The sequence below is a fragment of the Ruditapes philippinarum genome, unplaced genomic scaffold, assembly GCF_026571515.1.
Source record: "Ruditapes philippinarum isolate M1 unplaced genomic scaffold, ASM2657151v2 ctg3803_1_1_1_1, whole genome shotgun sequence".
NCBI classification, from domain to species: domain Eukaryota; kingdom Metazoa; phylum Mollusca; class Bivalvia; order Venerida; family Veneridae; genus Ruditapes; species Ruditapes philippinarum.
In genome coordinates, this window is record NW_026851545.1 from 7929 (window position 1) to 35245 (window position 27317).

Genomic DNA, 27317 nt, shown 5'->3' on the forward strand with positions numbered 1-27317 from the left:
CTATAAAAATATTATTCACTATATGAGTTATTCATTCATTTATTCATTCATTCATTCATTCATTCATTTTTTTATTTATTTATTTTGAAATATCTTTGTTTCATTCCTTACATTGAATATTTATGTACATAACATTGCTGTTCTGATTTTTTTAATTCCTTTTCGATATTTTAACAGTGTGAATAAAGACGAGTTATGTATAAAAGTACATGTGGTTTCAGGTATGTTAATTTAATTGTTTTAAAGCAAGAAGAAAAATAGTAATCAGTATTAAAGCTATTGAATCGAGCGTTTTATTAGAATTGAAATCTCAGTTATTTTCTTGATATTTTGAAATATTACTTTCGAATCTGTTCACGAAAAACAATATCTAATTAAATATGTTTTCCACTCGTTACAAAAAAAAAAACAAACAATTTGATTGCCCGGCGTCACAATGCTTTAATTTTCTTGTTTCAGATGTCAGTCTACTGTATAGTTATGAGGTAAATTATTCCCTGCTTATTATCAAGATATTAATGCTTTAATGAAAAATTTGAAGCGACAATACTTTTTTATAAACGAGACATCCGTTATTTCAACAACTCTGTCGGACTTTAACAAATGTTTCCATTCTCTTTTTTTCGTTGACATTCATCGGTTTATGATTACATGCCTTAATGAAAATTCTAAGTTTAGACTCATTTTGTTTGCTTCTTACTTTCTTTATAACAATATTATAACCTATGGGTTAGAGGAAGCACGTTCGCTTAAGATTCAATAGGTCCGGTGTTCAACTCACTTATTTTTTTAATTAATAATTTTTGATGTTGTTCTTTCAGTTATTTTAGCCTTTTTCATAAATTCTATAAGACAACAACGGATTTCATAGATTATTCCTGATTCTAATATTTGAAAAATAAATGTTTTATACGTACCTTGAATTTGACGTCATATTTGCAACACAAAATTTACACACCTTCTTTGCCCATCACTGTTGATAACAAGCTGTTTATTTGCGTATGATGTCATTATTTTCACTAAATATCATGCAATAGTATCCTTTGATGTCACAAAATTAAAACAAGAGTTTGCGTTAAAATTACAACTTTTAGCAACTTATTATTTGTGTAGTTATCGTCATGAAATCAAAGTGCTCCGTAATTCGTTGATCATGTTGCCATGGTATTAGTGCTTTGCGTATATTACTTTTATCATGTTATTTAATTTAGAAATTTGTAGCAGATAAATAGTTAAGCACACTTTGATCATCACATTGATATGACTGCTTATAATAATTTTATAGACTTGTCTTCGAACTTTCTGGACAGCCCTCGTGTCATATATTATACATACTTTTTATTAACTATTTCGATCTTTGAAGGGATTTTTAACGCAAGTAGAACAAATTTATACTTTTACTATGATTTTTATGTTGAGATATCTCTTTTGAATATATTTGGATCATACTATTTTCGAGTAGCTTACTATGCCCATGTGTGTTTCATGTTTAGACCAACAAAACAATGATTAAATAATGAAACAATAGTTGATGATAAATTCCATTTTGTAATCAAAATGTTGCTTACACTATTTATATATTTCTTTACGAAATAAGACATGTTTTGATATGTTAGGATCGACCACACTTCTTGCATCCTAGTCTACCTAATGATGCTGAGGTCAAGTGTTTAGCTGGTGGCCCATGTCATGTTCTTTATGATGTAACACCTGGCAATGGAAATGAAAATGAATGGCAAGTATATGCTACATTTTGTTTATTTACTCAATAAAACATTATTGAGTCAAATATACATCCTAAAAAATTTTATTTTTATATATATCCTCATTTAAAAGTTAGCAAACAAGATTTTCGTCAGCTATGTTGTTTTTTATTAAGTAAAAGCGAAAAGAGTTAAGTCTTAACATGCAGGAATATATTGGTATGCACCTTTGCTTACCTTATTTGTGTTCTTTATAAATGATTTTCTTGTTGTACTTATGCATGTATCATTGTTGATTTTATCGAAGAGTTTTCTACTAAAAAACACAACAAATAATGCTGATTTCGAATTATCTCTAAATGTATATGTGATAAAAAAAAATATGCATCAGTATTATTTGTATTTTTGCCTTCTAGTGTAACATTTCAAACCAACCCACCTGCTGGTTTTGTCAACTATCACCTGTATTCTTCATGTGATTATTGTACTCCCGGCAAGCCTCACAACGGTTATTGTACTGTCGACATCTCAGTGATAAATAATATCACTGATAACAACACCATAAGAAGATTTTGTTTATCTGTTGGACTTAAAAGGTAACATATCTAGGAATAATTGGTAATTAACATGATGATTTCGCATGATGCAATTTGTAAAGACAAATATTACATATAACATTAAAACAATATAGATAACTTTAACAGATTGCTTTTCTTCCTTATAAGATTACTGATTTATGCAAGGCCGCATAGGTAAAATGATGAAAGGTAACAAACATTTAATAGATCGGCGTAGGCAAGTTGGCAGTTATTGAAAGTTTTGTGGTGCATTTGGTCTATTGTAAAGAAACAAGATTAAACTTTTAAAATAAATATATGTTTATAAAAATACATTAAATGTTGGTTATAACCTGATAAGACTGCAGTCTGACGTGGACTGCATTGGGAAATCACACATTATATCTAGATAATGGTTATTATAACGGGACGGCTCTTCATGCTCATAGATCATTCCAGACATTAATAAGGCGAAAACGATAACCCCTTAAATGCTCCGTGTTTATGTCACGTTAGTGTTGCAGTTTTGCCTTTTCAAATTTTGCTTGAATCTGTTTTGCTCAGATAAACATTATGAAGCATTCATTAGCCACCATTTCACTTTTTATCAATTTAGTTATTCAACAGAGGGTGAAGAGCGATGTTTTAACATCCATGTGATTGATCCAAATACTGACGGTAAATATCTAAAGAATTTATATGTTAATTTCGGCAATATGTTCGAAAAATATTAGTTGAACCTCGATTCCGTTCAAGAATGAACACATTAAGCCTAAATTTATAAAATAAAATGAAAATACGTTATATTCAATTTTTATATAGCAATTAAGACCTTTTTAATAGGTTTTGAATATATAAATTATCATTTTAACAAAAAATACAATCTATCTTTGCTTATGTATTAAATGAAAGGACATTTTAGTATAGATTTATTGTACAAGTTTGCATTACTTAAGTTTGCATTACTTAAAATGAAGCATTTTACAGTTCAGAAAGGTTGTCAGACGCTCGAGTGTATAAATGGTGGGTTTTGTGATGGCCATGATACGGCTAATCCTATTTGCTTTTGTGGATTTACAGGACAACATTGTGAACAAGGTGACACCAATTCCTAATTTCCCTACTAACGTAACATAAAGTTGTTCAAGATACTCCTACCTTGGCAATTCATATTTACATTATTGAAACCAGCATTCTTGCATAGCAGACTGGCGTTTCCGCGACTTTCCGTGAGTTTCATCCATGGCGGAAATTTCATCTGGCATGGGGGTGCCAGATGAGTCTCGTGCCAAACAACAACATCATTTTAGCGCACTTTATAAATGAACCGCGTTGAAATGTCGTTTTAGAAGAGCAATATGTGCTTAGGATGACGTCTTTTCGCCGTTGTTATTAAAGTTGTAAATTCATACGCTATTGTAAGAAAATAGTTATGGATAAAATGACATATATTTCCATGAACAAACATGTTATTGAGTTAAACCATTTTTAATATCAAATAATATGGCAGAATATGAAAGAAAAAATATCTTACATATGTTTGCGGTTCGGATCGGAATATCCGTCCCTCTGGTGTCCGCCCATGGGCGGTAACTCGGCAAGCCTCGTTACCACCCAATGGGCGGGGTCCCCTCGGGACGTATATTCCGATCTGAACCGCAACACATGACAGATATTATTAATATTGATGTTAGATAATGTGTATTTTGTATATTTCTTATTTGATATGAAGCTTCGATGTTTAAAATGCGCCTTGCTTATTCATGCATTCATATGTAAGGTACAATATAAATGAATATTCCTTTTTATCCCAAAGCTCAAGTCGACAGTCCCTTTGCACAGAACCAGACACAGGTAGGGGAGGATTCTACAATTTTGAATTACCACTTTGTGCATGTTGTACTACATTGACGATTAAACATACCTTTTCTCATTTTGTTGAACTTATGCTAATTTCCCGCTTTTAAGTTTAGATGAAATTTCATAATATATATTGTTTCAAAGTTGCCTTTTAATCCGAGTACCCAATTAGATATTTTCGAAAAAATACCAAATACTGCCCTAGTAGTTTTGGACTCAAACGTAATCGATAGGTTCTACAAAATGTACACGGAAATCATTAGTCACTTGTGCCATTTGATTATTCATTCATGGTAGAATGCAAATATCAAAACAATATTATCGTGTTTTCGCGTTGCTTACGTGATGATTGTTTTGTTTTTATTTTAAATCTGATATGACTAAAATAGTTTTGTACTTTAAGAGCTTAATTGGAGACCTTGCACTGCCGTCTGAAATTAAATGTGTGATCGGAAAAACATGTGGTATACCATTCCAAATTGTTACAAAGACAGGAATAATGTGAGTAATCTTTTTACAGTTTATTGAGATATTAATTATAAATATTCTTTTCTTTGTTGGTGGAGTACATTACTAAAAACAAGTTTTAAATTTTAAAGGGAGATTACTCAAAACATACATCATAATTAGATTTCGGAAGTATTAGATCAAAATCCTTCCTTGTTATAGCATATAATCATATTGACTTTAAGTATATTCTAATATACCATTTGGAAAAAAACTGTTATTGCTCCGCGCCCACAGGCGCGGAGCTATTTGTGTTTACTATTTTTTTGTCCATGGGCCCGGATTTGAGCAATAAATCCTTTCGATTAACAGCTAAAAGTAAATCCGCATTCAAGAACTCCTTTCGATTTCTATATTGGTTTCCCCGTCGGTGATTCGCAGCATGTCATATTAATGAATGAGAACCGGAATGCAGTTCTGCTGTTACATAAATTCGAAAGCTATAAATAGCTATAAATGTTTTGATTTTTGACACTTAGGTTATAAATTTGTTATTTCCCTTTTTTAGTAGTACAGTACATGAAATTATAATTTGTTACATTTTGAAATACATTTACACACAGCATATCAAGTATACTATTAGTGATTGAATTTGTCAATATAAAGAAGATTTCAGGCAAAATATTTTAACAATTTTGCTTTTGATAATTATTCTTAATTTATATTTATGAAATTAAATGTTTAATAATAACATGTTGATATATTGGTTGTTTTGAAATAATTAAACTTTAGTATATAAGGTTACATTTCATTAGCGTCATTGGTACAGCATACCACTTTGTGATAATGGTATGACTGGTGACATGTTCGGGGGGTCTGTACTCGACAGCGAAAGCTGCATTTTGTAACCTTAAGAGCGGATGGACCCTCATTTAGGTGATTCCGCTTTGTCAGCCAAGTTTGTTTTCACAAAGTCTGTGCAAAGTGAAAGTAGGCCAAAATTTATATAACAACAAAGCTCTTATTGTAAAATGATGAACCATTTGAAAATACACTTTCAGGTTTATATTTGAAGGACAATTATAAACAGGTAAATATTCTTATTGTTATCATTTTTATTTTTGTTTATAATTGTCCTTAAAATATAGCGGAATCACCTTAAGCATAGGCTATAGATAGATATAATGACAACAACAGAAACTTTGATCTGCAGTTTGAACATGAAGTGTTATGTTTTTTATGAATGGTTTTAAAGCAATTCAACAAAAATATATATTGATATCCCTAAAATTAATTAACAATAGTTTTTTTTTATATATTACCAATGTCAATTAGCTTTCATATCTTTGTCTCGCACGAATATGATATTAGTGAATTTCCTCATACCTACCTAAAATTCAGGTTACAGTCTTCTATTATATTGATAAATACTGTATCAACATGTAACGCGTGTATAACAAACAAAAAAAAATCCTGAATTTGGTCTTTTGGAAATTCATCCCATTTTTTCATTCCAGAGTGTGTTCTACTTTCAGTATTGAAAGAAACCTTTTTTTTTAATTTGACATGAAAAAATATGCATGTAATATTACTATATTATAATATTAGTCCCTTTTGTTACTATTTGTATATTTGTTACAATTATAACAGACTTTGATATTTCTATCATCTATCTTCTATTACTGAAACAGAACACAGTACAGTCATGTCACATAACATTTACAAGTCTTGTAAGTCTTTTTTGTATTCAGTGAAATTACTTTCCTTACCAGGTAGGCATCAGTAAAAGCATTTTATATTAAAAAATGTCCCCTCTTTTTAATTATGGACAGTGCATAAGATAAGTATAATTATGCAAAAAAATGGTTTACAAAACATTCGGAAAAAATCTACAATAGTACTTAACCTGAATATAACATGACCTGTGCGTAGGAATAATTTGGTAAGGTATCTGTAATGAGCACATTTTTTTTGCGCGGAGCTTCTCAATTGCTGCATTGCAGCAACATTTGTACTTGTTTGGTATTGAATTGCCCGAGTATTTAAAATACCAAAGGGTCATAATAAAACAGATTTACAGGGATGTTGCACATATTCATAATCTCTCATGTACAGACTCAATCAAACCGAGTCTGCAATTCTCTTGTAATTTTGTTATGATTAATGCTTTCGAGGAATCACTTTGTTTCCAGATTTTTATATATAAACAATAATTAAAACGCACTATATCCTTTCTGTTTTCTACATTCATGCTAGGAGGTTCATTTCAATTTATTACACTTTTATAACAATATGGCTCAAAATGGTAAATGTCTTTTAAAAAGGGCCATAAATATTTTTTGTAATGATTTTGATAATATTTGGTGACCATGACATTTAAAATGTTATACATAAATACTGAGTTTCAATACAACCACTTGTAAAATGTTGCTCAATATCACAATTTTTCTTTAAAAGCCAATTTTTAAGTAACAAAAGGCCATATCTTAAGCAACCCTAAATTGACAAAAGTGATACTCATAATCCTATCTAAGCCCCGTAAAAAAATCCTATATCAATAAACTATGTTCCACAATTGTTTAAAAAAACTTTTGATGAAATGAATACAATTTAATGATCCATTAAAGATTGTGAATTGTCAATTGTTAAGTAACAAAAGGTCATATCTAAAGCAACCCTTAATGGACTAAAATAAAACTCATAATCCTGACTAATCCCCGCTGAAAATAAATGCCTATATCAATAAACTATGTTCCACAATTGTTCAAAATAACTTTTGATAAAATGAATACAATTTAATGATCCATTAAAGATTGTTTTAATAATGGCCTTTTGTTACTTAAAAGAGGGCATATTATCAGTTATAATCTAATAGCTGATTTATTCTTAAAAAACACACACTTAAAACAACTTATAGTGAGAGATATATGATGATCCTATTAATGTAAGCATTCGAACTTACGTTTTGGTTGAAGTTGCAAACCTATTTGGATACTTTTAGAATTGTAACAGTCTTAACTGCAAAATTTAGAAATTTGAAGATTTTTTATATCAGTTTTTTAAACATTAATTTTATAGTCCAATGACATCAGTTGGTTATAACGATCCACATTTGAATTTGGACATACCAATGGTTAAAGCTCTTGGGAAATCCACAACCATATATCAAGGACAAGTTATTGCAAATCCGGATGCTGTTGGGAATTTTAAGTTTTGTTTGCAAGTTATTACAAAAAGGTTTGAATATTTACCTGCATTATTCCAAGTTTTACATACGTATTCTAACGAAAATATAAACTTTTAATACATCCTTTGGAAAATATCGGACTTTCGAACCTAAACAATATTTCATTATTCATTTATGTACCATTGATTGAGATGTACTATTAAACCTGATCTTTAGTAAATGATATAATTAATATCTCTAAATAAAAAAGGCATGTTTCCTTGATAGATGTGTATATTTTATTTTTATTAGCAAAACAGATGATGAAATATGTGTCAACGTGAATGTTTTGAGTACGTATTCCCCTATATTTACTAATTTTCAAAATATTTTACTTAATTTGTATGACCTGAGTTTTATAAATTGTTTCTTTGTGAACTTCATGTAAACTTTGATTTGATATGAAATATTAGTATTTCTAATGCAGAATTCTATATATTGCCAGCTTAACTGAAATAAAAACAACAACAGATACTGAAAGACATATATTGAGAGGGAAAAAATATGATTTGTGCGAATGAATATTTTCAGTCATTTCTGTTCAATTACAAAACTTATATAGTATATTTTATAATTGCAAATTTTCAGGTACAGCTGCAGAGAAAATCAACAAGGTATTTAAACTGATTCATATAAAACGTAAAATAAAAATGTTGACTTAGAACCTTACTTTTTTAATACAATTGATGATTCATTTCATACTCACAATGTTTATTTCAATATTCAACGAACAAATTTGATGTACTTATATAATTTTTGATGTCAAAATATTAATCTATGCTGGTTGATCATATTTGCAGTACTTTCCTTATTTTCTTCCACCAACTTTGTCATCAGATGGTACTGTTCTGTGTTCGACTGGAAAACCTTGTCATTTTGATATGCATTTTACTTCTGGAGATCAATTTGGCTATGTTGGGAGATGGTAATTAAGATTTGTTACAATTTAGCAATCAGAGATATTTTTTTAATAATAATATCTATACGTCAAAACCAATAAATAACAGAAATGCAAATATGAACAAAAGATTTTAATAATGCTAAAATATAAGAATACAAAATCATTGTCATCAAATAACAAATTCCAAATTGACAAGTTAAAAAAGTAACGTTACTAAGGACTAACAAATTACAAAACATTAGAGAAAATTATATTTGTAAATAACCGTTTTCGATGTTTCTATGCTAATGCAGCCCTAGTTTGAGTGTCACAAGTGAAAACGTAGCCAAGAGTGTTCATGTATTTGATATTAAAAGACAAACTACCGAGTGTTATGCTGATGTGGCTTATTTAACACCGTCGAAAGTTGGCGAACATCAAATTTGTCTCCAGGTGTCTTTACCAGGGTATATGCATATTCACTTTATTATTGTATAAACGTTTTAAGTAATACTTCTTATACTTATCTATAACACACACTTTAAATTGTAAATTTTTTAAAGCTTTTAAGTGATTTGTGTATATACATGTATTAAACTATGCTAATGTAATATAAGGTTTCGACATAGCAATTCTTAAATCTGACAAAATTTGTTTAATATCTTCCAACAGGAAAAAGGGTGAAATAATTTGCTACAACGTCAAAGTGGTTACAGACATTAGAGGAGAAGGTAATTCCTGTTACTTTTTTTGCTTTACTTACTTCACGACGAAGGTTATGTTTATTTAGCACACTCCTTTTAAGTTCTTTATTATTATATTAACTTATCGTAAAAGACATATGCATACTGTGAACATCATTTTACTTTTAGTATTTGCCCATATCCTTTAACGTAAATTGAAACAATATTCTTTTTCTATTTTATGTTGTATGAAGAACTATCAGAGAAAGTTATATCCAATCAAATATACGTAAATTCTCACTTTTTATGATATATTATATTCATGTTATATTCAAACAATGAACTTACTTTACTACTATATATAATGCCCTTTTCCATGCTGAGAATGTCGTTTATTAGATTTATGTATAAATTATGACTAAGAAATGCGTTTATTTTCCCCCTAAAATCTTCTAATTTTTCAGTTTCCAAAAAGTTACTCATTGACCGTTTACCTGAACCATCTTTAGCTTCTGTTCCTTTTTCGCAAATAATATAGTGATTTGGTATTTCGTATTGAAGTCAAAATACTAATTTGATTACATTTTGCTATTTCAAATTATTAAAAGAAATTATTTCAAATTCAGTGCTACTTTCTACACAAGATAAATATCTTATATTTCTAAAACAATAATTAAAACATTACAAAACACATGTTTGTTCTTAAAATTAAAATGTGTATTCGATTTAGGGCGTCATGTGCCTTTTTACAAATTCTAACTCCCATAAGATTGTTTATGTAGTCATATATCGGGAAGGCATGCGCAATAGATGCACTTGTTATTTTCTTTTCATAAAGTTTTCTCACCATGTCGTGAAGAGATTTGTGCAAACAGTGGGAATTGTGTAGCGGATTTAAAATTGGCGCCTTTTAAAACGTCTTGTCGTTGCAAACCAGGTTTTTCAGGACCAAAATGTGAAACAGGTAGATATTTAGTAGAGTTAAACATATCTTGATATTGCTGACGTATGATATTGATCTGTGTCCATGAAAAGTAAAATGAGGAAATAATATCGGCCTCAGTGGCTATTCGGCTATTTAACACCGGTTTAAAATTTGTTGTGAAGGAATTGACTTCGTCAAACCGGCGTTAAACAGCCGATAAACACCCCTCAGGCCAAAATAAAGTCGATTCTAAGAAAACAAGATAAGACAATTTACAATAGCTATTTTTCAAACAGAGAATATTATCGCTGCCGATTTTCGTATCTGCACCCCCTACCGTTACTAAGACCAAAACAGAAACGAAATTATAAGAAAGGTTTCCCTTAATATATCTTTCTTATAACAATTTTAGCTTACCTGTCAGACTGGTTGTATAGTGTTTACATCGGTGCTAAATAACCTCATCAATTTGAGTTTATTTGACGTGTATTTTGGGTCGAGGCCTTATTTACAAAATAAAATGGTGTCGTTATTTATCCATATTTTCGGAGGGAGTGCATGTTAACAAGAACTGCCGGTAATTGTACGCATGTTATTTTCCCCAAATCACAAATCTTGTTTAAATGAATGATTAATTTGCATCGTGACTTTTAAGAATTGCCCAAACCAAACATTTCAAGAATTTACAAACTGAACCTTCTTTGTAATATTTTAAATTATGCAGTTTCAATATATGTTTACATCCATTTAAAAAACATGATAGGCCCAGATATGTTTATGTGTAATTGAAAAATAATAATTACGTTAATTAACAATGAATTTGCAAGAAATATTCCATACATGGTGGTTTTGTTTGTTTGTGTGTTTGTTTCATTTTACGCCTTATTCCAACAGTATTTCAGTCATATAATAAATCCTCAACAGGTCTTACAAAGACGACGAGGTGAGGAAAGAATAGACACATCTAAACACTTAATTGTTCAGCATTTTTTTAATGTTAAGTACTTGATGAATTTAATCTTCATATGTAAGGTACCTGTTTAACTGTATTTCAAATTGGATTTTTAACTTGTAGCCAGTTCTGTAAAATGAAATTACCAATTTCCAATATTAATCCTTGCATATATACTTATTTCTAGATGAACTAACAAACAGTACAGATATTGTATGTTTTTCATGCAAGGACCTTATAGATCCTTCATTCTGTGACTTTATTGAACGCTGCCATGGTAACCAGGTATTCATTTCTTTATATTATGAAATTTAATATGTTTATATAATAAAGTTAGGTGTATAGATAAATAAATGACAAAAATGTTGGATCGTTACAATTGTAAACAATTTCATAGTTAATGCAAATAAAACATACACGTTTTATATTTCTATAAATCTTCATATAAATTGCCTACGAGATATTAAAATGTCTCTTTTTACATTTCGGTAAAATCCAATCAAATTCAAATTATTGATTTAATTTTCTCAAAGACATAATCTTAAGTTTTTCACTATACCAGCAAAAAGGTCCTTTCAAACATTTGTCAACAGCATAATTATAAGTATTACAATTAGCAAGGTGAGTGACCTTATACGCAAGTTTTATTCAAATCTATGTTCTTTGTAGTTATAGACAGTTCTATAAGTATTGCCTCGTACCTTTTTATAGTATACTATGTATTATGCAAATATATCATGTATACCATGAGAAGTCTAAATGGCGTGCTAAAATTAACAAAAGTATGAAGATAGTGAGTACCTTTAGCCATTTAGACACAAGCTTCAATAATAATTACCCATGCTGGGACAATATTTTCTGTACGCCCGAAAAGAATTTCGGCGTATAATATTATGCACTTGGTTGTCCGTCCGTCCGTCTTAGAACCGGTGAAAGGAAACTGAACTTCTTTGCAGAAATGTTAACCATAAAACGATGATGTGCAGAGCGCAGGTTTGACCTATCTCACGTCAATGGCACACTTAATCATTTTGTAGCAATTTCAAAATGTTGTGTCCTCTCTGCATCTTTTGAACCAATGGAAAGAAATTTGTACATTTTTGGAAGAAATATTACTTGTAGTAAGTCGGTGTGCAGACTTAGATAGGAAATATAATATGGATATAACATGACCGTGACCAAAGTATGTCTCGAACCCATTATCACTAGGCCAACGCTTCACATTAAACATTGCTTAGTAAACATTTTTTTTTCAGAAAAGTTTCTTGATTTGGTCTTTACTTTGATTACGCAGACAAATTTACATTCGGGCATATATTGTCCTGCCTTTCAGGTGCTTTTGATTTATATGTATTTGCATGTTGTTGAACGTTTTGTAATTGACAATATTATATAAAATATGTTACTAGTATTACAGACAATGTTTCATCCAGAGTTAAATTTCTAAAATAATTTTTTTTTAAATATTTCTTTGTTTGCAATTTTGAAAACTAAAACCATCTATCAAAATTAGCATCACATAAATTACAGGCATGTTTTGTCGAGAGCTATACTTTGGGTAATGGTAAAAAATACTACAGGTCTGGATGTAAAGATAAACAGGTATGCCGTCACTTTATCAATCATAAAGTCTTTTTGTGTAAAATCGACAAAAAGTATATTGAAAAAATGGAACAAATTTATGTAAGGCATTTATTTCCATTTCCTTATGCTGGTTGTAAGCCAAGCGAAAAATGAATCGTTAGACAATGTTGCAAATCGTGTTTGCTTGTTTATGTAAATGTACTAGGTGTTTGATCTATAACTTGAAATTGTCTCTTAACTTTTGAAAAGAATATTTTTCTTATGAATTTTCACCTATGTTTTTGTGTAGGCAACCTGACAATTAATCTGACGAGCATTGCAATACTTGCTTTAGGTCATTTCCCAACACCTAATAACCTTACTATCAATATAAAATAATGATTTTTATCACACACGCGTGCCGATTTTGCGACTCCGTAAATATGGTATTGCACGGCCGTGAATATATTTTGACATGACGTCATTAGTGTTCTACAAACATAGTGTAAAGAAGCGTTATACTATAGGCGCGTCAATGAAGAAATGACTCTTATTTCACTTTAAACGGTCTTTATTTTGGGTATGTGATAAAAAGAATATTTAATTCGTGTAAGTTCATTTATGAATTTATTGCACTCGTTAAATAAATAATATTATGCCCGCCAGAGGCTCGCATAATATAATTTTATTCAACTCGTGCAATAAATTCAGTATTGAACTTACATTCATTCAATATCCTTTATAACTTATATCACACCTTCTCATATAACTTTTAAGATATGTAACCAACACAGCGTGGCATTCAATGGAACAAATAGCTGTCTTCAGTGCTGTGACAACAGTTTTTGTAATGCTCAAGGTTGTGGTGGATTAGGTAAATAAAGTAATGGTGTATTTACAAATACCATTATACAATTTAATTAAAAGATACATTTAAGTGGTTATAATATGGTTATATATCAGTTACAGCAATAAATTGCGTATTCAATTCAATAAAAACTTATTGGAATGGCAAGATTTTGCTGTGATATATTTTTCAACAGGACAGTATTAATTTATAATTTACCGGAATTCAATAAATTTCTGTATAATCAGACGGAATTAGTGGTAAGACTAGCGAAGAAAGTATCAACTTAGAATTAACTTATTTTCTTTTATTTTTTTCAGTTTAATAACACCTTTATTGAAATAACATATGTAGGTTTTAAAGTAACACTTTTCGTTTGTGATACATTTCCAATCTCTCCTTCAATGTCTTGTTACAGATATACCTATCATCTAGTTTTGATGCTAGATATTCTTCACAAGCATGTACTTTATAAGAATAAGTAACAAAGCATAATAGAGTATATGTTCAAACAGTTTATTGTAATGAACTAATGTAAGATTTAAGGCTATGTAAAATAGTATTTATTGTAACAAATGTTGAATGTCTAGTATAAATTCTTGAAAACAATATATTACATTTTTTATTATTATTGTTATAAAAAGCGTTGCCGCCTCGTCAGTCACGAGGTCCACTATGTCTCGACTGTGCTCGTGTAAAAGATCCGGTAGATTGTGAGAAAATAGCATTTTGCTCTTCTGGTGAGGTAGTGTACTTTTATTTCAAATCTAGAATCTATTATTTAAGATCCATGTTAAGCGTAGAGAATCATAATAATAAAACAAGACCGGTTTTACTTTGACCTTAATGTTTATACTCACACGTAAAAGGGCAAATTTAAAATTGTTGCAGGCTCAGTTTGGGCGCAATTAAAATAAGTCTGTTGAAGGATTTTAGTGAAGAATGCAAACTACCATCATACACACAAGGACCCACTTATGCAGAAAACAGCATTTAAATGAGAATATTAAAGTTATTCTTTGATATTTAATTGAAACATTAATATTCCTAAATCGCATTTGTAAGTAAACGATATTCTCAAATGCACCTCAGAAATATTTCGTAATGTCGTTTCTTTCATTTTTTTCATTTAAAAAGTCCGTATTATATAAATAACACTTAGGTTTGTTGGTAACAGAAAAAATATCATCCCAAGGAAAATACTGTTACCCGACGCAGCAGTATTTTTTACAAGGGATGATATTTTTTTTGTTACTCACAAACCTACTGTATAGCGCATTATATCTGCGGTGTCAAATGTTGGCGTTTTTTAAAGTGTTTTGAATTGGCGGGGTCATAAATTGGCGCAAACGCTTTTAGACCGCCAAATTAAAACACTTGTTGGCATAAATATGGGGTCATGAATTGGCGATTACAAATAAAGAATAAAAAAAATAAATAAAAATAACACCGGTCACGCAGTAGTTGACTGTCCTCGTTTATTTTACGGCATACGGTATACCTATGCTTGGTCACCTTTGTATGCCCTATTATCCTGCAGTCTTTAAAGCGTGAACAATTGTTCACGGTCACCACAACTGATTGCTATATAATTACAGTTATCATTAGTTTTATTTCAAATTATGAAACATAACAGTGAAAACGAAACAAATACTAGTTTACTTAAATTCGATAATAAATGACATTTAGATTTGTTTCTATATATAATTAAATGAGTTTCGTACCAAGACTTAAAAATAAACAAATTCTTTTCAGCTTACTTGTAATGTTTATTTTTATTACAAATAATCAAGGGAGATTACTCGGACAAACCAAAGCTATTTTACCATGAGTTGTCTACCTTTCAAAGAATAATGGCGATGATCTAAAATGGCGGTGCTTTAAATTGGCGGTGTTTTGAATTGGCGCTACTGACCCTGACCGCCAATATAGCCAAATATAAACCAAACATATATATACAAACCCCCGCCAAAATAAGTACTTATACAGTATTTGTTATTATTTTATTACCCTGAACAAATACTGTAATGATCTGAAATTTTCAACTTAATGTAATTGTAACAAACTCGAACCAAGAATAACAATAACTCAGCTATCCTTACATTCCAAGCTGTACTTGCCCTTGAGAAAATATTTTACCTTTATTCAATTATATTATACAAGTCATAAAGCATACAATAAATAAGCTGTGTTTGATTTTAAGAAAAATCAAAACACAAACCCATTCTACGTTTATGATCTGAGAAATTTGATCCTGCCCGCCTTTTTATATACTCATCATCATGGACAGTGAAATATCTTTATAGTGTTTAAGATCTGTCTACCATTTGTTTTGTGTTTTATTGATTTAATTCGTTTTCGTTAAATATGCCTTTTTTGCATGCATTTATCGTCTGTTTGCTTCATTTTGACACAAATTCATATGCAATAAATTCCAATAAAAACGGATGTTTACTTTATGACCATTCAACCAAAATATATTTAAGACGCGATAATCTAAGTCACAAGCAACTAAATTCTCTGGCTATTAGTTCAACATGAAGAAACCATGATCGTCAGAAATATACTCACAAAAAGATTTTGTCATTTTCTTAATCACTAAATGAATATAACGTGGTTGAGTTCAACGTGTTTAAATACCTTTTATGTTTATATATAAGAGACAATTGATGCATTTTCCAATCTTCTTTCTAGTCATGTAGTATCGAAAAACTAAAATGGGGCGATGCATATCTGTACCACCTCGGATGTGAAAGTACACCTGTAAGTACATCATCTTTTTTGTAATCATATCACATTTCCATGAAACATTTTTAACACGTCTCATTTTTGTAGTTCATTTTATTCCTTTATGAATAAAATGTGACACAAATTTATTGAAACATGTTTTACGATACATTTTATTTTAATGTATTATTGCTGCTCGATTAACAACGAAGGTAACACTTGAAAGGTGTTTCAGTACATATTAATATCGGTAACTGCAATTTGTTGTGGTTAATTATATATCGTGATTAAATGTTTTATACGAAGTATTCCAAACATACTTTCATTTAACTGAACTTGCAACTTACCTATTTTTATCAATAAAATGAGCATGTTGTTACTGAATAAATCTGTTGCCAATCGGTGCAAGGGTAGATTTGTAACCACAGAAAAGATATGTAGCCACAACGACAACAGATATTCTTAAAAAACATTTGAAAATGTAACATTTGAAAACAAAATTTGATTGTTTAAAACTTTATGTTTACAGCAATGTTCCTTTGAAACTAACAGTAGGGCAAGTGATGTACAGTTTGAGACGAGGTCTATGTCTGTATGCCATAGTTGCTGTCACGATGATTTTTGCAACCGGAATTGTACGACAAAACAAACAGACACACAGCAAATATTTGTTGGATAAACTATGACATATAATGAATAATCACATGTTATTTATGCAGTTAAAGGTCTTTTTTACGTTTTAATCAGATTTAATCGGGTAATGTTTGAATTCATGCAGTACTATTAACTGGTAAATGGCGCTCAAAAAGGTAAAAAATTATATGATTTGTATGTATTCTTTTATTCAAGTTAAATTTCAAATGAAGTATTTTAGTTTTCATGAGCATAGAATTGTAGTGTTAAGACAGAAAACGCCCTCATAGTATAATGAACATTGTAAGAGCACTTTAAAGATACTAGTCGGTTACAAAGCGTTTCTCTTTCTTAGTTGTCTTATGCCCGTCTTTTACAGGTACATTGTATCTGATTTGTAACTGAAAGGTTCTATGTTTAAAACACGTGAATAGAACACAATACGTGAAGAGTACTATCATTTATAATCAGTGTATGTATAAATGTAATCCCGATGATATAGGATTCAAAACATTTAGCAAATTAAAAGGATAAAAACATAACCTCCAAAAAACATTTTTTCATCTCTTGAATGTCTGAAAACGTTGCCAATGGCCATAAAAACATTTAATTTACTCAGTGACAAATATACTTTGCGACAATACCTAATGACGGTTCATGACATATTAAAAAAAATGTGCAAGAGTATAAAAATACAAGGCATAGCTACATTCATATCTACATTCAATGCACACAGCCTTGTTCAATAAATAAAGCGAACAAAAACAAAATCGAAAAAAATGGCTGCAATATGCTATGTATTCTGAGTTGATAAGTACTGTTTCATTTTAGCGTCTGGCAATATTTATATATAGTCTTCCCATAAAGCATAGCAATGTAAGAACATATTAAAATTAGTTTATTTGGACTCTTTGGAACATACTGAAACTAAAAGTATATTTATGTACAAAGAATACAATACAAGTTGCACCTCTTTCTTATTCGGCGTTGTGATATATCAATGTCCAAATATCTGTAAAAGTTGTGGTATAAAGTTTGAATAGTTAAGTACAACAACTACATGTGCAGTTATCAAAGAAAATATGGAACGCTAAATTTATTATTTCTAATGATAGTTATTAGAATTAATGTTTTTTCTCCAAAGGATAAATCATACAAAATTACATCCTGTTGATGATAATTCTAGCAAGGAAGTGTTTAAAAATGGATGATTCAATTCTAGCAATTCTAGAACGAGTTTACGTGTATGAATGTTTATACACTTGGCACGTTAAAGAACCAGGAGTAGTTTCTGGAATTACCCGTATCTTGCACTATCATACACAATCTAAAATTACTAGTACTCTTCTGAAGGACTCCAGTGGTGAGTATTATAAACTCAAATTCATTCAAGTAGATTTTTACCAGATTTCTATATAGAAACTGAATGAAAAAGAACATATTTGTGCTCAGTTTCGATAAGTCGATGTTCTTGATTTGTCGGGAGCAAACTGAAAGTTCAGATATTTTATCCTAAATATGAATGAGCAGAATTCTTATATTAATTATGTGACCGATTTCAATGTCAATTTTAATCGTTAGAAAGTCCGTATATAATAACTCGAGTACATTTAACAATAAACAAGTCGGAGTCCCCCAATTATCTTGATATTTTCCATAGAGATATATTTCACAACTTTTGTTTAGCTGCTATGAGCATTTCTGATCAACTTTTTTATAAAAGTTTTTTTTTTCTAAACACAGTCGAGTCTTTTAACAGCTTTCGGATGCTTATATCTGCGTAAAAATAAATTTTAGCCGTAAACCTTAATTACTATATGATTCAAAAGACCGTGAGAGATTACAGATTGATACTTCTTACTCAACATTCAAGCAGTATATTGTTCATTCCTGACATAACATGATTGTAATTCATTCATGTGTCTTAATATGATACTATGTTGCATGAAGTTCACAATGATCTCTTTTGCAAGATATTATTAATTTACCTCCAGTTTTAGTTATAACGTCATTTGTTATATAAACGTCTGATTTGACGACTGTCATTCAGTAAGATACGTGAGTTACAATATACCTGAAAGAAAGGGAACCCCCCCCCCGGAAGCATTAAAACCAGCAAAATTACATGAAGATTGCAGACTCGGTTTGACTGAGTCTGAACATGAGGGATACTGTAATGCAAAAGTGCAACATCCCTCACGCCAAACACGCTTTTATTGTATATCCTAAATAATTACCATACATTTACAAAAACAGCATGATTTCATCAATTGTTTCTTGAGTTTAACTGAACCAGCTGTTACCTGTAACATATTATTCTTCACTTATCTCGTTTCCTCTTTAAGTATAATAGTTTTTCATGTAAGACAATGGATGTTCAGGAACTTAGCTAGACAGCGGGAGCAGCCGAAACAGCCGCAACACATTTTTGTCCGGCTGTTTCAGCTTCTCCGGCTAGCAGAAATCCAGTTCCGGCTGATTCAGCTAGCTAAAACCTGTGAAAAAAATTGGTTTATTCAAATTACGTATCACCTCGATCTCTGGCTCTTCAGGCTGATCAGAATAACCAAAATCAACGCTACTGAAGATGAAAAAGATATGAAGACAGATTTACGAATATTCGTGTCCTGCAAGGTGTGACTATGTGTCAGCTGGTATAGGTTTGTCCGTCGGGAATGCTTTGGTATTTTGCCGACGTTGAGCCGAAAATCATGCTATAAGTGACCATTTCAGATCATATTCCGCCAATTCCGGCTGGCCTCTGTGAGCCCCAGCCTAAATCCACACAACCCATAGTTAGCGGGGTCTGATCGTGTGTCCGATGGTATAGGTGTGTTCGTCGGGAATAATCTGTTATCCTGCCTATTTTTGAAAAAAAAATCATTTTCATTCCAGCATAGTTTGCCTTTTTTTCCATTGGGTTCAAGTCTATATTATTTAACCTTGAGTAAATAGAATTCACATAAAACACGATATTACAACATATTAAAATAATATTAACATCCATTTTGTATCATAAGCATACTTTGAAAATAATGACCGTTACGTTTATTATATCGTGGATTGAGTGTAGATACACGTGCAATACACGTGCAATGAAAATATCACGAAAAGAGGCTGTTTCGCACCTATCTTTTCACTATTCAGATTGCCCCGTAAACTGTTTTTAATTCCAGAGCAAATTTCTATATCGAAACATGCATTAATCACAGGCTTTCTTTCAAATTATAAAAAACACCATCATTTTCCCAAATTATTTTATAGACGATTCTAACCACAGGCACTTGAAATATAGCATGCATAGATATTTAGAAGCTTAGATATCTAATTTCATTTCAGATCAGTTTCTTATTTGCAAATTCGACACTGGCCAATTTAATAATGCTAGAAAACATGTAGTATAAGTTATTATATTATTCAAAGGGAGATGACAACTTTGCTACCAGGATATAAAAAAGCCAAGCAACCCGCCGGTGGGTCATGATTGAATAGAACAATCACAATGCCTATATATTAAATGACCCAAATAACCATCAATAGAAAGGAGACTGTTTGGAGAGAGCATGCAATTCTCTAGAAGAACATTTGAATATTATACTGTCGTTGTTCAAAATGCCCAGCTATCCGAAGTAAATTATTTTTCAGTATAATTTTGGATATTTTGTTTCCATTTTCCCCTATTGTCATGTATCAAAATTCTATTTAATTATGAAAAACTCGGTTTTGTATTCTTGATTTTCCGTTATTACTTTGTTCATGTTTGCTCTTCACTTCGACAAAATTCTAATAAACCGCAAACTTTTTAAAAAATAAATAAAATAGTTGCTGTTAAAATACATTAACAACAATATGCATATTTAATACATGATTGTATTTAAATTTATTTATTAATCTAAAAACAAAAGAAAATAGCAACTTATTAAATTGAAAAGCCTAACAGAGAAGGTTATCATGGTCACCTTAAAAAATATAAAAAATAACGTCGTTCATGGATTGATTTTATTTGAATAGTTTATAACTTCATCTCTTAAGCGGCAATCCAATTGATATAATTTTACAAATCATATACTGACTGTCCTCCACCCGATAAATAACATGCCTTTAGTCACTAATCGGCTGTTATACAATTGAATGTTTTATAATGAGAGTGATTGCCAGATTATTGGTCTTTATGTTATGTTGACTTGTTCTCAGACATTTCCTATATGAAGATTCAGTTGAATGTCCTTCATAGTAAAAAAGGGACAACATGATTAAACACAATATATAAGTCGATTGTAGCAAATGATTGTAAAATGACACAATGACGTTTTGCTTAAAGGTCGACAAAATAATAAACTTTATCATATGATCAAAAATAGCTGCTATCATTGGTTAAAACAGTAGTCAACAGCACATTTTATAAAATCATGTTAACGGGGTGAAGTATCATATTCACTGGTTGAATTGGATTTTCACAGTCTCAAAATGGATTGCTTATAGACGCGTGCTTATTAAAAAATAATTGTTTCCTTTTGTTCTTTATGGCATATTTCTCGATTAAAGTATCATTACTTTACTATAGTAGTTAAGGTGCATCAAACGGCAGCCATATTGTTTTGTTGAAAATTTTAGGATAAAAATTAAAACTTTCAACTGAAGTATTCTGAGGTACATTTGAAAAGGAAACTGTTGAGGCATTAATCCTTTACCTATAAAGAAACTGTTACATTACCTAAAAAGAAAAAGAAAATTAAAATAAAAACAAAAGCCTTACCTGAAACAGTTTGCAGCACATGTAGCTTGTATGTCAAAATAAAGTTCTTTCCAATGATAAATATTTGATATGATGAATGAAAACTATTAAAGTAACATCTATTTTAGTGACACTATATCTCCATTACCTGAAAAAATTATTTATCAAGTGAAAATTTATATTCTAATAAGGCCAGTAAATACAGCATTATCTAAGTCCAATGTTTACATAGCATGCATACAAAAGTAGTGCAAGGTTAAGTATGGTGTACTATTATGGACATGGGTTACTGATAAAATAAGTTACTGCAATAATCCTTAAGATAAACAGGATAATATTCCTATTGTAATTTGCCATTAAAATGAATTAAAACATGACCTTCTTGCACAATTAATTAATTCAGAAAATAACATTATAATAGTATTAATAATTGCATTCAAAAGCTGTTTTGTAATATGATTTTAATATAACAAAAATAATGTGCATAATGATATTTATATAATTTTTAAATACAATTTTTTTCAATATAAAAACATACAGTACATGGTATAAAATAAAGTGGAAGAGAAATAAAGTATACCATTACAAATCTATGAAAGTTAAGGTGCCTTCATTATAGTCTTTGATCAAGGAATCGACCTCATATACTGCGTCAGGATTTCCGTCTTTTCCAGAAGATACAGAAAGTACGGTGCCTTTGTACCAACTTAGGTAGCCATCTGATTCTGTCCACTGGTGGTTTATTCTCCTTCCAAGGAATTTTAATTTTCTCAAACGTGTTGATCTGCAAATTTGTATAAAAATATTAATTATCCCTTTCAATTACATGTTAAAGGCAATTAAAATATGAAATAAATATTACTAATCAGTGTGCGACTTAAAATAAAGTTGCAAGTTCAAATTGCTCATTTATTTGGATGTTATGCAAAAGAAATCTTTCAAAATAGTAAATCAAAGTTACTTTGACAACACCTTACAGGTGTTTATAGTCTATAAAGGCAATAATATAAGTTTATAATCATCATGATAAGAAAGGATTGCATGTACTGCACCATATCTTGTAAACATTTGTCAATTGTGTTACAGTGCATGGTAAAAAAGTACATGAACATAAATTAACATAACAGCTACATTGAAAAAATATAAAATTAAAGTAAGGGTATATTGAAAATTCTAAACATCATTTAAAATACTTATTTATACATGTATTCAGTGCAATGTAAACAATAATACTGTTATATACCAACTGTACTTAAAAAACACATTTAAATTGTACCTTTCCATGTTTTAAGAAAAAAAAACCTGTTAATTAAGACCACCTGGCTTTCAACAACACTTTTTATGTTTTCTCCATAGTGGTATTTCCTAAACAAGTTTACAGCTCTTAAAAGAGTAAAAATTGGTGACATTTCCTATGTAACAAAATTCTTTAAAAATCTTAACTAAACATAGTTATATACATTAAAATAAATAACCTTTTACTTGATTCTCTTGGTATTAAAGGCGTTTCAATGTAAATATCTGTGTCTGTCTTAATCTGAGTATGCGAGTCTTTTTGGTCCAATTTGTCACATTCACTTCTTAGAGTTCTTTTTCTCTGATCTCTTGCACGATGTACCACAAAACTGTAAAATATAAAAATGAAGGATTAGACAAAAGATACAGGTTACAATAAATATATATTTATTATTATACAAGGTAATTTATTACATATGATGATATATATGTAAGCATATGTAAATATGCTGAACAAAACCAAAACATTACTACTATAAGAAATGAGTAGTACATTTATTGGGAACATACCCATGGTAATTCAGGTTTTCTTATTCCAGATAGAGTACTATGTCTTGGAACTGCTAATTCAGGTAGCATGTGGGTGAAATAGAAAGCCTTTAATATGGGAATTATAACTTTACTCCATCATTCTGTATCACAGTATATGCGCTGAATAAACATATCATGTGGATTTACTCTTCGAATTATTAGATCACACCATTTGTAATTCATAATATTCATCTGACCTTGTATTTTATAAAAATATTTATGATTTTTTTCAGTTGAATAATGCCATTCTGCACTGACAAACAAAAGGCTTTATCATTTTCTGCTGATTCTTTGATCATTGCTTTTTTGTTCTGTTTTTTTAATAAAGTCTTAATTTCAATGAGACTTCAGGACCTTTGGATCCAACCACTACACCATTGCTGGAGGCTGCTAAAAAAGGATTCTCTTTGTCAACAATAAGACCCGGAATATCAATTTTGTATTTAAGATTTTCTTCTTTTTCTTTTAAATTAATGTACTCAATTCTTGCAATATCCTCTTCACTTAACCCTTTCAAAGTATACATGTTTCCTTTAAAGTTGGAATAGAGAAGCCTTTTCACTAAATTGGGACTGTTATTATTTTGAGATCTTGACATCACTTCTCCAAATACAGATCTTGTGAGTCTTTTCTTTCTTTCAGCAAACCAGTTAAGATTACTTGACTGACCACGTTTATGCTGTTCAATTAATTTTTTATTGCATGTAGATATGGTTGATTTATAAAACATATCACATTCCTTTTTTAATTGTGATGGACTGATATCAGCTGTATCTTGCAGCACAGTTTTGCCATATTCTTTTCTTGCTTTCTTACTGCTGCTTTCAACAGATGATTTGCCTTTTCAGATAGACGATTCAGAAATAGAAAAATGTCTCTTAACAACTCATCAATATTAAAAATTTTCTGTGATATTGTCTTACCGCCCTTTCTTAACATTTCAATTTCACTTTCAGAATATTTTTTTACAGAAACAGTCCAGTACTCGCATTGGCTTATTATAATATCTTCTTCATCATTATTGCTATTTTCCATTTTGTTATCATTTGATTGTGTTATGTCTGTATCTTTTTCCTTATTTTTACAAAAATCTGTAGAACATAAATCATGTAAGCCAAGGACATGTCTCCCGGCATTTCGTATATCCTGTTTAAGTTTTTTTTAATTGCTGTCATTTTATTGGTTTCAGAACTTCGCATTACAATAGCGCATCTTACTCAAGAACAAATTCTTCTAATGTTATTTCTCGTGAGTTTACCTTTTCCTTTATAATGGGGCTTTTCAGATATTAAACGTTCTTAATTGGATCTAAGGCATTTAGTGGCATGGTTAGCAAATTCAATTTTTTCTACATATTGCCCCAAACAGGTACATTCTTTATAATATTTGCATAGACGGAAGTGTCTCCATCAGCTATTACATGCATGTATCTCACTCCATGTTGTTTTCATAATTTAAAAAACCTTCTAAAATTATGTCACTCTCCATTGCCTGGGCAGATTCAATCCAGTTTTTAAAGCACTCATGCTGTACTGGTTCTTCATTTACAGTTTCAGCACGGCTACATATGTAACAAATTTTATTTCTGATACCTACATGCAGAAGTTTCTTTGTTCTAGCCCCAAAAATGACGGCAACTCAAGCCATGGCATTGTAGCTATGTTTGTGACTTCGCTTACTCCAGCCTCCATCACATATGACAGTTATTGCTGGAATACCTTCAAAATATTCGTCATTTTCCTCTGCCAATGCACGCTCTTCCTGACCTGCTTTCACAAGTTCTTCATCAAGAAGGGACTTCCACATATGTCCATTCTCATTCTCAATTGAATAGTACTTTTTTCAGTAATGCCCGGAATTCCTATACTTCCAAAACATTCATTGAGCGAAGGGCAACCTCCTCCTGTTACCATGCTACCCCAAACTGATCGAACATTGATATATACCATATTTGTATAACAAACTTATCACTATTTTCCAGTTCAAATGTCTTACCATATCCTTGGCATTTGCAGGTGATGATAGTATAAAAACCATTCCTTTTTTTCTCTTTCCAGGACAACAACATGGTCATTTGAAAGGGCTTTCATGTGAGCTTCAGTGCAAAGAGCGGCATGTGAAGTTATTTCTAAAATGTGATCTTTCAGTTTATGCATGTTAATGATTCTACTACCTTCTAAATTATCTTTCAATGATGTTATATACAGTCTTTCTTTTTCTATATCGAGCAAACATTTGAATTTTCTAGCTCTCTGAAAAATTATTTTATTAAGTGTAAATTTCAAACCTTGTTTTTTCTGCCTAATATAGAATGGGACCACATGTTTAAGATTCCTAAATTTTCTTCTCAATTTTTCAACTTTTATGACAATTTGCCTTCTATATTTCAAACTATGAATTCCAGTGGCCTTATTAAAAACTTGTCTTTTCCCTTTCTTATTTCTTTTTTACCCATCCTGATGGATAAAACTTTCTGGTGCCACTACAATATTTCCTTAAATTTCAAGCGATATGTTCACCACAAGTTATCCAAGTAGTAAATATTTCCAAATTAATGAATACACTGACACAAAATTTAAAATAAATTCCATAATTGATATATCAAAGTAAATTCCAGTAATTTTGAGCACATCAGTACACCATAGCAAGTTACTTGTATATCCACTTTCATTAATGTCATTTCACGCTTCATGAGTTTGAAAATTATTTTTGTAAAACAATATAAATTTCTGGCTTATTTACATTCAAAGCTAAATTAAACTAATACAAATGCAGAAATGTTCCAAAGAAATTAAATAGAATTAATAAAATCGTTTTCCCAGGACATTCGATAACCTGTTGTTTTTGTTTACATTTTTTTGAAAGGAAACGAAAGATACTTTTTTGTAAATGGTAAATCATCGTACAACATGGTTTGATAATTTATGGAATAAAGAAATAGAAGAAAGTACCAGTATATAAATTTTACTAAATACATCTGATTTTACCGGTACTAAGTTAAAAGAAGTTTAAAAGAAGATTTTCCGCCACAACGTGTCTACATCCCCGCAATGTTTGATTACTTGGTACCCATTCTAACAAACTATAGTTATCGTTACGCGTACGACATTGGGGTAACCATAAGAAATCCATATCCGCCTAATTGTACGGAATTAAAAGAACGTACGCGATTGTTCAAAGTTCCATGATATAATACGTTTATTTGAAATACGTTTGTTATATTGATATTTTTCAACAAAGACGAAAACAAAATGATAAAAGAAATGTCACTTTCCTTGATATGCGCCAAAATTACCCGATCATTCAGGTGAGGTCTACTTCAGTGTATGAATATTTTTTACTTCCTTCCGTTATGCGGTCAACAGAAAGCCGAAAAAAGTAAATAAATACAAGAAAGATATTACTATGTCAGGTATAAAGCGATCGAAATGAAATTCTGTGTATTTATGTATGGTCTATGAATATTTTTGTTCATGGGAATATTAATCAGTTAATTTATTTAAAAAAGCGAAGCATAAAAAGAATATCCTTTGGGGAAAAACGACGTAAAAACAGACACATTTGATAAAATGGCGGGTCAAAAATATATGCCGAAGCACGTGAAAAGTTTTGAAAACGTAAAGGAGGTTATTTAACAGAAATTTATCATTCGGGTGCACTAATTTGATATATTGACTAAATGTTTATGAAAATATTTGTATAATTAAACCGAATTTTGACATAGCATAGTGTGTAATTTTCAGTTTCAAACT

The 27317-nt window shown here is 30.4% G+C and overlaps 1 protein-coding gene across 1 annotated transcript; it reads left to right on the plus strand.

The window, feature by feature from the left end:
* The first annotated feature begins 173 nt into the window (after nt 1-173).
* LOC132742394 (uncharacterized) lies at nt 174-17282 on the plus strand. Its single transcript, XM_060730839.1, has 21 exons — nt 174-221; nt 460-485; nt 1617-1735; nt 2120-2299; nt 2877-2938; nt 3248-3358; nt 4077-4114; nt 4524-4621; nt 7646-7804; nt 8046-8086; nt 8382-8407; nt 8594-8718; nt 8988-9140; nt 9346-9404; nt 10195-10320; nt 11421-11518; nt 12764-12835; nt 13574-13670; nt 14288-14388; nt 16338-16406; nt 16900-17282. The coding sequence occupies exons 9-21, from the start codon at nt 7650-7652 to the stop codon at nt 17047-17049; spliced, it is 1272 nt and encodes a 423-aa protein (XP_060586822.1). The 5' UTR covers nt 174-221; nt 460-485; nt 1617-1735; nt 2120-2299; nt 2877-2938; nt 3248-3358; nt 4077-4114; nt 4524-4621; nt 7646-7649; the 3' UTR covers nt 17050-17282.
* The last annotated feature ends 10035 nt before the right edge of the window (nt 17283-27317 follow it).

Excerpts from the sequence above, each read along its gene's own strand:
- LOC132742394 (XM_060730839.1), top strand. The coding sequence starts at position 7,650 with ATGACATCAGTTGGTTATAACGATCCACATTTGAATTTGGACATACCA. Across the intron at positions 13,671-14,287 it reads TCAAGGTTGTGGTGGATTAG|CGTTGCCGCCTCGTCAGTCA; the intron begins GTAAATAAAGTA and ends TGTTATAAAAAG. Across the intron at positions 16,407-16,899 it reads TCGGATGTGAAAGTACACCT|CAATGTTCCTTTGAAACTAA; the intron begins GTAAGTACATCA and ends TTATGTTTACAG.